The following is a 15415-nucleotide window of genomic DNA, read 5'->3' as shown; positions in this document are numbered from 1 at the left end:
TACCTATCCAGAATCAACCCCGACATACAAAATGTATGCCCCGCTTGCAATGTGTCCCCACATGACACCAACCATCTCTTTAATTGTAATGTGGAACCAACGCCTCTAACACCCCTTTCCTTATGGTCCACCCCTGTTGAAACAGCAAGTTTCCTTGGACTCCCGTTAGAAGATATTGATGACAATTTGTGATCGGTCGCGGCTGTTAGGTGGGGCGAAGCACTGCTACAACAACAACAACAACAAGAACCATGAGAGGTCAAGTCTAACTCCACATTCGCAACTCTGTGGAGGTCTCCCTTCCACTGCTTCCAAACTGCTGTCTCGACTGAAGTGCTTTCTTGGCCGTAGCGTCATCATGCACTTGTTGGAAAGAATTATCATCCATTTGATTTCAAGGTTCGGGATGTACACACCTTGAAGAAAATTTGGGGTACACTATACCCAGGCCACCATTTTGGCAACATGGTCAACGAAGCATCAACACTTCCGTAAGTAACATATAAGTATAAAATTAATTAATTAAAATAACTTTTGAAAATTACCACCCTATAAATTTCTGAATTCGAACTGTAATTTTCTGAACTTGAATTGTAATTTTCTGAACTTGAATTGTAATTTTCTGAACTTGAATTGTAATTTTCTGAACTTGAATTGTAGTTTTCTGAATTTAAATTGGAATTTCTGAACTTGAATTGGAAAATCTGATCTTGAACTGTAAATTTCTGAATTTAAATTGGAAATTCTGAACTTGAATTGTAATTTTCTGAACTGGAATTGTAAATTTCTGAACTTAAACTGGAAAAGGTCTGGTAAAAAATAAAGCAACATTAAAACAAAAAAAAAACCTGTGATATATGCCTTCTCCTTGATAGCAACAGACTGAAATATAAATTACTATTGTATGTAGGTAACGGTAGATAAATTTTTATTATTTCCATTTCAGTGTTTTCACATACATATATTAGGAACGGTCGTAATGACCAAGTTGTAATGATATAATATATCTACATACGTACAACATATTATTTATAAAGGTAGCGCTTATAATAATTCCATATATTTTTTTTTTATTAAAAAAATGATCGTTTCGTTTTCTTTAATACAACAGGTTGGCCTTGCATAGCTGCATATTGTGCTGCAGTTGGTGCATAACCAGGTGGTGGTGGAGGTATACTCACTGCACCTGTTGGTGTACGTATTTTTGCTCCAGGAGCTAATGACAAAACATGTGTTTCTTTAGTTAACCTTGTATTATTAAATGTTGCTGGAGCTGTGGCGGTCACATAATGCTGTTGATAATATTGTGGTGGTGGTGTATAACTTGGTATAGTATAATTACGCATAGGCATTTGTTGTGATTGTGGCGGGGTGCTGTACGAATGTGTTGGCATATATGAGTTATGTAGATGATTTGCTGTTGCTGCGCGATTGTTAATAGCAGTAGATCCATACATGCGTTGACTCTCTTCATATGAGGGAGGCGGTGGTCTCTGTAATGGGAGTTGATAAACGTTTTCGTGTTGAATATAGTAAACAACTCTCTTCTTACATGTACGTAACTGCTTCCACCAGTATCAACATTGGCACTTGGTGCGGTCGGTGGTCCGCCTGTGTTCACCATCTTTTTTTCTACAAAAGGAGATAAAGTAAAGAAATACCGCAGATAAAATTTAATTTCTGTGCATCCGCAAAATTTAATTTTATTGAACTACCATTGCTGCACATTTTCTGGCGTATAAGCGAAGATATTTTATATTTACTTTTCTTGTAATAATGCTCAGTACCATAGTGTACAAGTACAAGTGTGTTGACTTATCTGTCAAGCATTCTGACAGGCACTCGCTGGATTCGGAATGACAGCGAATTCAAAATGGATACCATTACCGAATGATTGAAAAATTGAAAAAGTCCATACGATTGGTAGTCAAAAATGTTGTCGTTGAGACTAAAAATGCGACTCTAGACCTGAGATTTCCATCAGGTGAGCGAGGCTGTTTGTAGGGTTGACGTTTATCGCTTAGTGAACACACTTGGTATAGGTACACTATGCTCAGTACGTCGAGTTCATTTGCTTGTTTATAGCCATGGCGAAACCATAGAAGGTTGCGACATACCTGCAAAAATAAATAAAAGTGACATGTACCTTGGTTTTGTAAATCGATGGGCTCGCGTCAAAATCGTACTGCGTCGGAAGTTTAAGTGTCAAATCATATTAAAAAAAGCACCAATAAGCTGACTCGGGCAGTCACTTGTTACTGATTCCGCCGTGTTTATAGCGTTCAGTGCAAAGCTTTTGTAGGGTTGCAATCTGCTTACTATATAGCCGGTTGTGAAAGTTATTTGCGTTTCATGACCTTCTAGGCCATACCGCCCTCCCACCCGATAGATCGTTGAACAGTTTTGGGCCGTTAGAATAGAGGTTTACGCCGATCACTTCATCGGCAACGGCGTGGGCGGCGCGCCAGCGTACGCCGGTGTTCTTACTTTAAAAAGCTTGATTTTTCTATTTAAAAAATAATATTTATTTTGTTTGTATCTATGTATTTAAGGAAATCAACTTTTGCCAATTCTGAAAGATCCGGTGTTTTTGCCTCAAAATCTCGCAGATCGTTCAAACATTTTCAGGAGTAGCTCCTTGCGGAGGGACTGTCCTTCATTCACTTACTCCAGGCAGGCTTTGAACCTAATCCCGATCTAAGGGATTGGTACCGCCACGTCTGGCGAAAAAAATTTAAGTACTTAAAATGGTCACACTTGTCTGTATGTCTCGTACAAAGCGCAGTTTCACCGAAGGAGATGTTCTGGCCTAACTCCTAATACTCGTTGTCGACACTATTTCTTTAAATCATTTGTGCCTCCTTGCTGGTGAAGCACAATGGCGACTTACAGTTGCTATTAATTTTAACGATTAGCACCAGCGCTTGCCTGTTGTTGATCGCTCCAAAGGGCGCCTCTAGTTTTTTCGTCTATTTTAAGAGCTATAATTCCCGATATGCGAACAGTAGCAATCCTGTCCACCACTAGTCGCTACCACCTCTCCTGGCCCTCACACCGCATGCCAGCACGGAAGCTATGGGACTGGAACTTCGAACTCATACCACTTCCCTAGAAGCTCTAGGTGTAGCTCCGAAAACTTTTTAAGGTTTTTTTTTCGCGCTATGCTGCCGAGCAGTATCAGAGAAACACCTTTAAATTTTAAGGAGTAACTATTCGGCCAAGAATGCCACCCTCGAAATCATATGCCGTACAAGTGGATATTATTGTTAATATTATAATCCTATATAATTTAAATTTTACAAGGACCCTTTTTAAATGTAGACTAAAATTTGCAGACATCTTCGTTAAACCAAAACGATATTGTACAATGGAAGTCGACCGATTTTAAGTTGAAAGTTGTTAAGGTTATATGCTCAGTCCAAACTGATGTTTTCCGGCCTTTTGATACAAGAATTCATTATGAATAACTACGTAGCTTAAGTTTTAAGGCTAGTTCGGATGTTCACTACGTTATAGTAGTAGCACACCCGATTATTTGTTCGACTGTCCTGAGAAAGCTTTTGCTTCACGAATTTGAGTGTTCTTGCGAAGGGCAATGCCTCACCTGGTAAATATATGTGCCTACGTATTCACATATGTATGTAACAGGAGCCGTAATGAATAGGTGATATTTAAACTTGGTTGATAGGCTAGAATCAATGTGATTCACTCCAAGGGACTAGCTGGGATAGGGCCGTCAACTTTAGTGTCAAACCTGGAGATTTGGGTGTTGAAAGATGAAGTGTGAAAATCAAAATTAACATTTCAGACGCCATTTTAAAGTTTCACAAATAAACAGCAGATATTTAAATATAAAGCCACGTGATTTTTTAAACCCTTCTCATACGTATATGTACGTATGAGGTGGGAATCATTTCAAAGGAGTGTTTATGGCCTTGAACCTACTAAAGGATTTTGCATCACTGATTTCGATTATTATTTTAGCCAATCGGAAAAGAGAATTTTTGAAAAAATCGGCACTTTTTTAGAGTAACTTGATTTTTTAACAACTTGAGAACAATTTGAAAACATGTTCGACTTAGGTCATTTTAATTGAATTCATTGTTCCTTATTAATGTTTTGAAAAAAAAAAAATTGCAAAGTGAGCATTTAAATTTTTTATATAACTTTTCTTTCGTGTTTTGTTTTAATAACTTGGTGAATTGGGTGATGACAAATCCGTGTTAAGCTGGCGTTGAAAGTGGCTGTTTTTTTAAATAACTTTTGAATGGGTGGAAAGAGTTAAATTTTGCAATTGGATTCTTAAAACGGGCAGTGATGCTCATCCGTTGATATCCCTTTCGACTATATCAGAGCAATTTTCGACATTAACAATAAATGTCCTAAATGAGTAGAAAATATAGTAACGCGCCGATATTTTTGACTTTCGGCGGCGGCGTGCGAAAAACGACGAGAATCGGTGGCGGCGGCGGCGTTTATCGACGGCGTATATCTCTACGCCAGAGCCTCGGTTGTTAATGTATAAAGCATATAAGACACAACTTTATTTTTGCTTGGATTCCAAGCTAAAAAAACTTTATCGGAACTTCAAAACACAAAAACAATTTCTATCATGAAAAAGCGAGACCACTATTCCCCAAAAATTAGTGAGTTTGACATGTTTTTGTTTATGTTTTACATTTTATTTTTATATTAAAATTTTTAACAATAAAAACAATGCAAATAACACGCGAAAATTAAAATCTTTTTCACAAGAAAGTTGATTTTAATTGTGTTTTTATGCACCAAATTTTCAAACTAAAAACAAAATTTTCATTTGTCAGAAAAAATAAAGAAAAAACGGCCGAATGTCAAAAAAACCTATCGAAATACAAAGTGGGTCGTTTGTTTTTAATGAACTAGATTGTATTTTCCTTGTATTTCGTTAGTTTTTTGAAATATAGTTTACACACTTACACCAGTACTGAAGCCGTATTAGGAGGGAGTGCGACAAAAAATTGTAGATAAAATACACGAAAATAAAGCAGTGTCATATAGGTATAACAGGATTCGCCACGGATAGGTGAGGTTGATAATTGGGTTTGGAGAAGCTATTGCGCTGGCAACTCGAGAGGGTTGCGCTACACAACCCTTTGAATCTATTTGGTATTTGAGTCGCCTCTTATGACAGGCATACCTACCGCGGGTATATTCTAACTCCCTAACCCGTCATCCCGTCGTCAAGATCAGGAGCTGGATAATCAACCCTATTCTTGAATCCATCGTATGTTCGATTTTCGTAGATTCTACGAAAGTCCGTTCACTGAATCCATCGTAAGTTCGAAATTCGTAGAAAGCCTTCACTGAACTCACTCGAACTGTCAAATCGTAGAGTTTCGTACAAATTTTCTACGACGCTTGTGGAAAAAAGTGAAATTATCTCAAATTCAGAATAAAAAGGAATATTAAACAAATAAAATGTAAGTATATTATTAAAAGTGATATTTATACTAAGTTAATTGCAATATATTGTTATAATAGGTCCAAAATTGTCACAACTCGCCAACAATGTTCCCGCTTACTTGACCTATTGCAGCAGCACCCTGAAATGGTGCTAGGCTTTACAAATTGCCCAAAGGAGGAGGTTAACAAATTTTGGGAAAACATTGCAAATAGTATTGCGCCACCAACAAAAGATGCAACTATCTGGAAAAAAGTAGTGGCTTTGTAATATGTATGCATGTATGCATATCGGCAACAGAGCTTAACAGATTTGGAAGAAAGCTTAAAAGAATTAAATAAAAATTAAATTACTAAAATATTTATTTAAACTTTTAAGGGTCTTATAATAATGACAATTATTACAAAAACTATAAAACATGATTACACATTGAAACCTATATTTTTCGTAGAAATCCCTTTTTACGCTACGTTTCCCTTCGTTGGTCATATCTAAGAGTATCAGTTGTGGACATAGCCGCGTTTGGAAAATTAGTAAGACATCTTTCAAAACTTTGGAAAATGTGGTCTGACACATCGGAGAGTCAAAATCTTTTCCAACTCCGTGCTGATAGCTACCTTCCGCAAAAAAAAAAACGTAATACCGATGCTAAGCGTATTATAGGAGTCATTAAAGTTGACCCACCGAACGGTGTACTTCCTTCATTTATAACACCGAGCACGTAGGTAAATGCAGCCTTGTTTAGGTGGAAAGTTTTTATAAAACACAATTTTTTAAAACCTTCATAAGTTCATTAAAATACGGATCCTTTCACATACATAGCCTCTTCTAATTTCAAGACTCCTCGCAATTTTTAAATCACGCCTTTCTTGCTAACAAAGCTGCAAATGATATGGAATCCATTTTAAGCACTAAACTTTTATTTTAAATGATATAATGCAATTTTACACTAAAATTTAAGTTGAAATTTTTTATTTACAATCGCTCACCTGACTTCGAATAACCAAGATTTGACATTTTCTGTTGGCAGCACTTTTTTCGGTTTCACATGAGTTCAGTGATAGCAAATTCTTCGTATTCGTAGCGGAGGGTTGTATTCGTAGATTTTCTACGATGGGTTCAAGAATAGGGCTGAATAATTTTGCATGTAAAAGCAACAACAATTTGAGCTAGATAAATCCAGATATAAGTCTAGTTCAATTGAGCCCAGATAATTTGTAAATTTCCAGCCCTATATTTATAATTTGTAGGTATATGCTGACCAAAAATACCAAGCGAAGCGAAAATTAACTTTTAACCGGAGCTCAAAGTCTCGGACTGGTGGTGGACCATACGAGGAGAAATTGATAACATCAGCGGAGGAAAATATCATTGAAGCAAGAGGAGGAACTCTCTTCCACCTCTTTTTTATATTTATTATTAATTGTGCACTCATCACTAGAATTACCTGTGTTAATTTCTTTGTAAGCAATTCTTTTCCCCTTTTTTCCTTTTAAAAGTTGCTTAGGAATTTATTCCACAATGTAAATAAATAATTTTTCTTATTTACAATCAGAATATGACATTTAACTGTCAAAGTATCTATTACAAATCACCATTCAATCTATTACTGCCTGTCATAAATTACGATACGTTATTGAACGTACCTCATAATACCAATATTGCCATTCGTACGATCAGTCACGTAATCTTTATTCGTACGATTGCCGTTTCGATCACGGAATATGTAATTCGAGCCCTGCATTTCGACTTGGATTGGAATTTTTTCGATTTGGCAATTTTGGTATTCTGTGTTCATTGATAGCAAATTCTTCGTATTCGTAGCGGAGGGTTGTATTCGTAGATTTTCTACGATGAGTTCAAGAATAGGGCTGAATAATTTTGCATGTAAAAGCAACAACAATTTGAGCTAGATAAATCCAGATATAAGTCTAGTTCAATTGAGCCCAGATAATTTGTAAATTTCCAGCCCTATTCTGCATTTCGACTTGGATTGGAATTTTTTCGATTTGGCAATTTTGGTATTCTGTGTTCCAATCTCTTTCGATACAAGCTCGAATCGTTCGATTTTATGTATTCTGCATTTCGATCGTAGTTCCGTTTTTCTACGTCATAGTGTACAAGTACAAGTGTGTTGACTTATCTGTCAAGCATTCTGACAGGCATTCGCTGGATTCGGAATGACAGCGAATTCAAAATTGATACCATTACCGAGTGCGCCAAATGATTGAAAAATTGAAAAAGTCGATACGATTGGTAGTCAAAAATGTTGTCGTTGAGACCAAAAATGCGACTCTAGACCTGAGATTTCCATCAGGTGAGCGAGGCTGTTTGTAGTTTTGACGTTTATCGCTTAGTGAACACACTTGTATAGGTACACTATGTTCTACGTTGCAAATTTGTTGGCGGAAAAATATGTTCTTTTTATTTTTTTATTAATTTATAACAGAATTTTAACAAAAATGTAAGTAAAACTTGCTAAAAAACGTAAAAGGCTTGATGATGACTGTTTTTTATATGTTTCCAGGTCAAAAACAACATGTCGATGTCGAAGTCCTTGGAACGTATTTGCCCCGCAAAAATATCTAACACATACTTGAAAGCATCCTTATTAAGTCGAAAGTTTTTTTTTTTGAACCTAAATAAGAAAATAAGTCATTAAACTTTACCACTTTTAAGTTCAATTTCTTACAATTCGTCACTCATCTCAAATGGATTACACAAATTTCGCAATATTTGCCTTTCCATTCTCGCCTGGCCATTTTCGTATGCGTTGCTTTCCAACTCCACAAATAATGCCGCGGCTATTGATTCCAACATAATAGACAGCTATAATTTGTGTCTGTTCGTTGGGTCCAGTTATATGGCAAAGCAAGCTGCCGGCGTAGAGGAAGGTGAAGCGAAAACGTAAACAATCTTTGTGGAAAGAATAAATAAATCTTCATAAAGCATAAAGTATTTTAGGTCAGTGCAATGAAATTAGCATCCATAAAATTCAGAAAATGTCAACTATATTCGTGCAGGAATCCGTTTTAACAAAACTTGGTGGCCACGGCAGGGAATTGGCCAAAAGGACGACAAAAACACACCTACAATTATGAAAGCACTTCACTCAAAAAATATAACACTGCGGCAATATATTCTATTGCTTTTTTTAGTACAAAATGGCGTGGATAATAAAATATAAACGTTTTTCAGTGTTTTTTTACAAATTTTCCTCAATTTATTTTGTTCCAGTGTTCACACATTCCGTACAAACAGCTGATTTCGAAAAATCATTTTCTCTTCCTCTTCTCGTTACGATTCCGTCGTAATGCAGAATACCCAACTTCGATTAAACGGGAACGTAATCGAAATGCAGAATAGGGGTGTTCTTATATTTAGTTTGGCAATTCTTCCTTTAATAAACTTACATACTTTTTCAAAAATAGATGTCGCTGATTCGCCAAATAGTAAGCATGGACGCAAGAATTTTCAGGTTCCACACGTCTCGAGTATCACCACACTCGTCATGAGTTTCACCACAAATTGAACACAACGGCGACATCTGCCTATCAAAACACATGTGTACAAAAATATCACGACCTCTGCTTCTCAAGTCTCATGATAGAGAACTACACCCTTTCCAGTTTAAGTTTAGAAGCTTACAAGTTAAGTTCAGAAAATTACAAATCAAGTTCAGAATCTACATTTCAAGTTCAGAAAATTCTATGTAATATATATTCAGAAATTTATAAGCAGGGTGTTATTTTTCAAGTTAGTCCAATTCATACTACGTAATGTAATACTTATATGTTATTTTCGCAAGTGTTGATACTTCGTTGACAATAGTGGCTTGGATATACTGTACCCCAAGTTTTCTCCAAGGCCTGTACATCCCAAGCTTAGAAATCCAACGGAGGACAACTCTTTGCAACAAGTGCATGAGGACGCTCTGGCCATGAAAGTATTTCAGTCGACACCATAGTTTGGAAGCAGTTTAAGGGGGAGAACTCCAGAGTTGCGAGGGGCAGGTGGAGGATGACTTCATCTGTGCACACAATACCTACTTATACTTTTTTGCTGGATTGTGGACGCTCCGTTGACTGTGTAAGTGATCATATCTTCGTCATCACTGCTGTCATCTTAAATCTCTCCGAAGGTATATTACAAAATGTTATTGCAATTTTTTTTTTATTTCTATTATACTGTCAAATTTTTGTTGAAAAATAGTTCGAGATAGCGCATAGCGCGTTCATCACCCAACGACCGAAATACCGCTCCTCAACTATGGAAAAATTTCAACTGAACTGAATTAAGCCGCTTCAATTTCATCTAAAAATTTTCGACATTTCTCTTTAAGTACTTTTACTGCTTCAACAAAAATCACATCGGGTTTAAGTGCACCAACCGATTCGACATTGAATATGTAATGATCACGCACACGTGACATTGTAACCGCATCCTCCAATTGCGGATACCGATAAACATTACGACTACAAGTATCATAGCGCGCGTCCTTCACATAAGCGCAATCGGTGTCGTCAATACCAATTACACCAGGAGAAAAACATTTCTGTAATAGGAATGCTTCTTTACCCTCTACTCTGCGATTCAATTTTATCTCTGGCAACAGTCTATAGAATGCCGTGGCAACTGGCGAAAATTTTGCATGATCCTTACCAACGCCTTTTACTGCTAACAACCGCAAATCCAATTCATGTCCTGGACGAAGTTGATTTATTAGAATATCATCGTGTATACAACCCACATCTGTCTCGCTAAAAAGTTGAGATTGTTTGCCTTTAGGCAACCATTTTATTTGGCCAGAATATACTTTGTGATTTTTGTAGATTGTATCAAAATTTGAAGAGTCCTTAACATCTTTACGGCGTGTACATTTTACTTTCAATTCAAATTCCAATGTATCATGCTCATTTCCTTGATCGCTACTTTCCTCTGTTTTGTATAGAAAACGACGTGGATCGGCTCGCAGCGGTATGAGACCTAGGCGATGTGCCAGTACTTCATCTTGCATTATCGATGTATTGTTATAGACGTAAACTTTCTCGATTGCCATGCTAGGTACTTCGCTAAGCATGAGACGACGAAAGGCATTAGCTATGCCGGGATGTACTCCAATCATATCGAACTCCATTACATTGTCGTCATATCTGTAAAATATTTCCACTAATATTATCTACACAAATAATCAAAAACAAGATACAATACTTACCTAACAACAACTATGTGAAACTTCTTTTTGAATATTTCCAAATTGAATGGTTCATCAGCGAGTCCATAATCATGCGGATCTTGCTTCAATTTGTGCTCGTCCATATACAAACGAGGCCGCTGAATCTCTGCAGACATTTTCCTCTGTATTTTGTTACTCGGTCAATATTTAATTGATAATTTTGTAGAACAAATAACTACTTCTAACAAAAACAAGCCGGGTTCCACGTGAATGTGACGCATACCATCATTGTTTACTATATAGTTTGGCAGCTTAATTCGAGGTTATGTTGCGAATAGAGTGGAAGGCACTCGCAGGCCGTGAAAATAGGCACTCGAATGGAGTGGAATGAAGAACAGTAGGAAGACCAGAGTTGCATTGGATCAATCATTGCATCAATATTAAAGATAAATTTAGAAAAAATAATTAAATACTTGAGAACAAGCAAACATTTTCTTTCAATTACTGCAATTAAGGTGTCCTAGATACTATATATTCCAAAATTATAACATTTTATGTCTGTTTACAAATTTAACTTCAATTTCCCTAAGATTTCCGTAATATGGCCATTAGTGATGTTTGTATGTGTGTGCAAATTTTGAGCGATCAGCTGTTAGTTGCGCTACTTGGCAAAGTTTACAATGCATACCATAGTGTACCGATACAAATGTGTCAACTAAGCGATAAATGTCAAAACCTACAAACAGCCTCGCTCACCTGATGCAAACCATATGGTTCAATTATGTACAGGTTGGCTCATCTCATCAGCTGATTTTATTTATGTCATTGCATGGTCGAAGGGATTGTCAAAAGGAGATGGCAAACTCAAAATCATTGTAAATTGTACCAAGTAGCGCAACTAACAGCTGATCGGTGAAAATTCGCACATTCACACGCACAGTTCACGACTCAGTTTCAAAACAAAACTTTAGATTATTTAATTCAAATTTTAAAGTGGGATAATCCTTACAAATTTATGTATACAGAATATATATGGCGTTTTTGTTGTTATTAAAACAATAGTTTTATTTATATTAAAGCTTTTATCATTTTTTTTTTTTAACTTTGAAAAATCTCCGAACACCATTCCTTCATTATATGACATTCGACTGCCTAGTCCACTGCCTTCCACTCTATTCGCAACATAACCTCTACTTAAGCTGCCAAACTATATAGTAAACAATGCTCAAAATGAAACCAACACATTGGCAACATTTTACTTACACATACAAAAACTGCTAAGTTTTATGTTTCCATTCCATACCATTCGCACCAACACCAATACACAGATTTTGACAATTTGAACTGACATATTTTGTTGCTTTACAGATGAGCCAACCTGTATATAGTTGAACCATGGATGCAAACATGGCGGAACGATACAAGGTGACAGCATGGTGACATACCTACGAACATAAATAGAAATTCCATGTACTTTGTTTTTGTAAATTCGATGGACAAATGTCAAAATCGTACTCCACCGGAAGTTGATGTATCAAATCAAATAAAAAAAGTTTATAATCAGTTTTCCCATGCTGCCACCTTGTATCGTTCCGCTATGGATGCAAATCTCAGGTCTAGAGTTGCATTTTTGGTACGTAAGAGTACTTCAAGCTGAGTTGCATTTGATAGTTTAATAAAACTTTGTAGTATTTACAGATGAAATAGTTGCATATATTTCCGCAGAAATAAGAATACTAGAAGATTTGTAGTCTGCAACATTGCGGAAACATACGGAAAGCAAAATTTATTTAAATTAGAGTCAAAATATAAAGCGCCACACGTGTAACATGGAAAAATTTCACTTCTAATGCTGTTTACACAAAATGGTACTGCAAGTGTAAACAAATCAAACTCCTATATGATACTACTTTATTTTCTATTTATTTTGCTTGTATTTTCTGTAATATTTTTTATCGAGGGAGCCAATAAGGTTTCAGTACTGGTGTGTGTGAACTATATTTGAAAAAAACTAACGAAATACAAGAAAATACAAAGTAGTTCATTAAAAACAAACAAGCCAGTTTGTATTTCGATAGGGTTTTATTACATTAGGCCGTTTTTTATTTATTTTTTCTGATAAATGAAAATTTTGTTTTTAGTTTCAAAATTTTGTGCATAAAAACACAATTAAATTCAAAGTGTAAATTGTGTGTGCAAATGAGTTTTCAATAAGTGTACATTTTTCAGTTTTTCAAAGTTAAGGAATTGACCTCCAGATTCTTGTGTTACACAAATATAGTGAACTTGGGTACAGAAATTCAAATTAAAAAGTTTTTCACAATAATTTGAAAAACTCTACGCCTCTCTACGCTTCTCTGCCTTTTACACTTAAAGGTTTAACCCTCCGTAATAAATTAAACATTTAATGAAAATCAATAACTCTGAACTGAATATTTTCCGCCATGATATAAAATTAAAATGCTGTGGAACAGGAGCAACACTTTTGTGACTACATAAACCCTGTTTCAATCTTTTGCGTCTCAGCACAGAACTCTAAATGATCGTTTTCAACCGAAACAACAATGGCAACCCAGATTTTCCCGTTATGCTCACTTATGCGGCAGTTATGCGGCAGTTACTCACGAACGTACGTACCAAAAACGTGTCAGCTGACACGACCTATCTTATGAGTGTGCAATGTAAACGAAAACTCACCGCGCTGATTATAAATATTTTATTTTATACTTATTTAATATGTATTCCGGCCTTTTACAATATCAAAAATTAAATTGAAAAAAGTTGATGTTTCCATAAGCATACATGCAAAATGGTCAATGGCAACAGTGCTTATCTGTAAACAATACACACACAAATATGTTATGTACATGTACACAGACGCACACATTGATTCCTACGGGCTTGAGAGTTCGGTCAAACGTGCTTCGTACGACAAACGTCCTTACGTACGGCAACGCCCGTACGAACGTAGCCCGGAACGTAGAAATCAAACCAATTTTGATTTTTTCCGTAAGAACGTGTCAGCTGATCGCTCTCTCACTAGACAAAGTTGCCTAGTAAACTTTTGTGGGCTAATTTTTGACCGTTTGCAATTTTATGCAAAAACGCCTAATTAAAGTTTGAAAAATTGTGAAAATAATTCGAACTAATTATGTAAAAGTGCAGATTATAAATATGTAATCTATTTATACTTATTTGATATTTATTCCGGCCTTTTACGATATCAAAAATTAAACTGGAAAAGGTGATGTTTCCATAAGCATACATGCAAAACGGACAATGGCAACAGTGCTTATTTGTAAACAATACACACACACATATGTTATGTACATGTACACAGACGCACACATTGATGCCTACGGGCTTGAGAGTTCGGTCGAACGTGCTTCGTACGACAAGCGTCCGTACGTACGGCACACGTCGGTGGGTAACTGCCGCATTAAGCTAGTGCCTGTCAGAAAGAAGTCAACACACTTGTACTTGTACACTATTGCGGTAGTTACTCACGAACGTACGCACCAAAAACGTGTCAGCTGACACGACCTATCTTATGAGTGTGCAATGTAAACGAAAACTCACCGACGTGCAACCATTGTTTACTATATAGTTTGGCAACTTAAACAGAGGTTATGTTGCGAATAGAGTGGAAGGCAGTGGACTAGGCAGTCGAATGTCATAAAATGAAGGAATGGTGTTCGGAGTTTTTTCAAAATTAAAAAAAAAATTGATAAAAGCTTTAATAAAAATAAAACTACTGTTTTAATAACAACAAAAACGCCTTATATATTCTATGTACATAAATTCGTAAAGATTATCTCACTTTAAAATTTGAGTTAAATAATCTAAAGTTTTGTTTTGAAACTGAGTCGAGAACTGTTCGTGTGAATGTGCGAATTTTCACCGATCAGCTGTTAGTTGCGCTACTTGGTAAAATTTACAATGCGTGCAACGCCCGTACGTACGTAGCCCGGAACGTAGAAATCAAAACAATTTTGATTTTTTCCGTAAGAACATGTCAGCTGATCGCTCTCTCACTAGACAGAGTTGCCTAGTAAACTTTTATGCTCTAATTTTTGACCGTTTGCAATTTTATGCAAAAACGCCTAATTAAAGTTTGAAAAATTGTGAAAATAATTCGAAATAATTATGTAAAAGTGCAGATTATAAATATGTAATCTATTTATACTTATTTAATATTTATTGCGGCCTTTTACAATATCAAAAATGAAATTGGAAAAAGTTGATGTTTCCATAAGCATACATGCAAAATGGTCAATGGCAACAGTGCTTATATGTAAACAATGCACACACAAATATGTTATGTACATATACACAGACACACATTCATTCCTACGGGCTTGAGAGTTCGGTCAAACGTGCTTCGTACGACAAACATCCGTACGTACGGCACACGTCGGTGGGTAACTGCCGCATAAGATCGTGTCAGCTGATCGATCTCTCACTAGACAGAGTTGCCTAGTAAACTTTTGTGCGCTAATTTTTAACCGTTTGCAATTTTATGCAAAAACACCTAATTAAAGTTTGAAAAATTGTGAAAATAATTCGAAATAATTATGTAAAAGTGCTGATTATAAATATGTAATCTATTTATAATTATTTAATATGTATTCCGGCCTTTTACAATATCAAAAATTAAATTGGAAAAAGTTGATGTTTCCATAAGCATACATGCAAAATGGTCAATGGCAACAGTGCTGGGGGCAGGGTAATGCGGCAGTTACCCACCGACGTGTGCCGTACGTAAGGACGTTTGTCGTACGAAGCACGTTTGACCGAAC

General features: G+C 36.1%; 2 protein-coding genes and 1 long non-coding RNA gene across 6 annotated transcripts; 1 reads left to right on the top strand and 2 right to left on the bottom strand.

Annotated features, from left to right (window-relative positions):
• Positions 1–900: 900 nt before the first annotated feature.
• LOC137241155 (DAZ-associated protein 2) lies at positions 901–6960 on the bottom strand. 3 transcript variants are annotated; one of them, XM_067768452.1, is made up of 5 exons: positions 6888–6960; positions 2061–2117; positions 1716–1787; positions 1553–1632; positions 901–1493 (listed from the first exon to the last, which is right to left on the bottom strand). In XM_067768452.1, exons 3-5 carry the CDS (start codon positions 1726–1728, stop codon positions 1074–1076), a joined length of 513 nt encoding a protein of 170 aa, XP_067624553.1. In that variant the 5' UTR covers positions 1729–1787; positions 2061–2117; positions 6888–6960; the 3' UTR covers positions 901–1073. The 3 variants fall into 3 exon arrangements, with proteins under 3 accessions (XP_067624553.1, XP_067624556.1, XP_067624555.1); XM_067768455.1 differs by lacking the exons at positions 1716–1787; positions 2061–2117; positions 6888–6960 and adding an exon at positions 2147–2382; XM_067768454.1 differs by lacking the exons at positions 2061–2117; positions 6888–6960 and having other exon boundaries at positions 1716–1984.
• An 845-nt stretch (positions 6961–7805) lies between these two features.
• On the top strand, positions 7806–8796 carry LOC137241156 (uncharacterized). The gene is made up of 2 exons (XR_010949922.1): positions 7806–7904; positions 7968–8796. It is a non-coding gene; the product is annotated as an uncharacterized lncRNA (long non-coding RNA).
• Polr1C (RNA polymerase I and III subunit C) lies at positions 8131–10965 on the bottom strand. Of its 2 annotated transcripts, XR_010949921.1 has the most exons (3): positions 10656–10965; positions 8530–10593; positions 8131–8356 (listed from the first exon to the last, which is right to left on the bottom strand). XR_010949921.1 is itself a non-coding variant. In XM_067768451.1 (2 exons), exons 1-2 carry the CDS (start codon positions 10790–10792, stop codon positions 9735–9737), a joined length of 996 nt encoding a protein of 331 aa, XP_067624552.1. In that variant the 5' UTR covers positions 10793–10965; the 3' UTR covers positions 8131–9734. The 2 variants fall into 2 exon arrangements, 1 of the variants encoding a protein (XP_067624552.1); XM_067768451.1 differs by having other exon boundaries at positions 8131–10593.
• Between the last annotated feature and the right edge of the window lie 4450 nt (positions 10966–15415).

This window comes from Eurosta solidaginis, chromosome 2 (genome assembly GCF_040869045.1).
Source record: "Eurosta solidaginis isolate ZX-2024a chromosome 2, ASM4086904v1, whole genome shotgun sequence".
NCBI classification, from domain to species: Eukaryota; Metazoa; Arthropoda; class Insecta; order Diptera; family Tephritidae; genus Eurosta; species Eurosta solidaginis.
The sequence above is the reverse complement of the archived record's forward strand: the minus strand, read 5'-3'. Positions and strand labels throughout refer to the sequence as shown.

Excerpts from the sequence above, each read along its gene's own strand:
- Polr1C (XM_067768451.1), bottom strand. The coding sequence starts at position 10,792 with ATGTCTGCAGAGATTCAGCGGCCTCGTTTGTATATGGACGAGCACAAA. Across the intron at positions 10,594-10,655 it reads TTTCACATAGTTGTTGTTAG|ATATGACGACAATGTAATGG; the intron begins GTAAGTATTGTA and ends AATATTTTACAG.
- LOC137241155 (XM_067768452.1), bottom strand. Across the intron at positions 1,494-1,552 it reads GTGGAAGCAGTTACGTACAT|AGACCACCGCCTCCCTCATA; the intron begins GTAAGAAGAGAG and ends CTCCCATTACAG.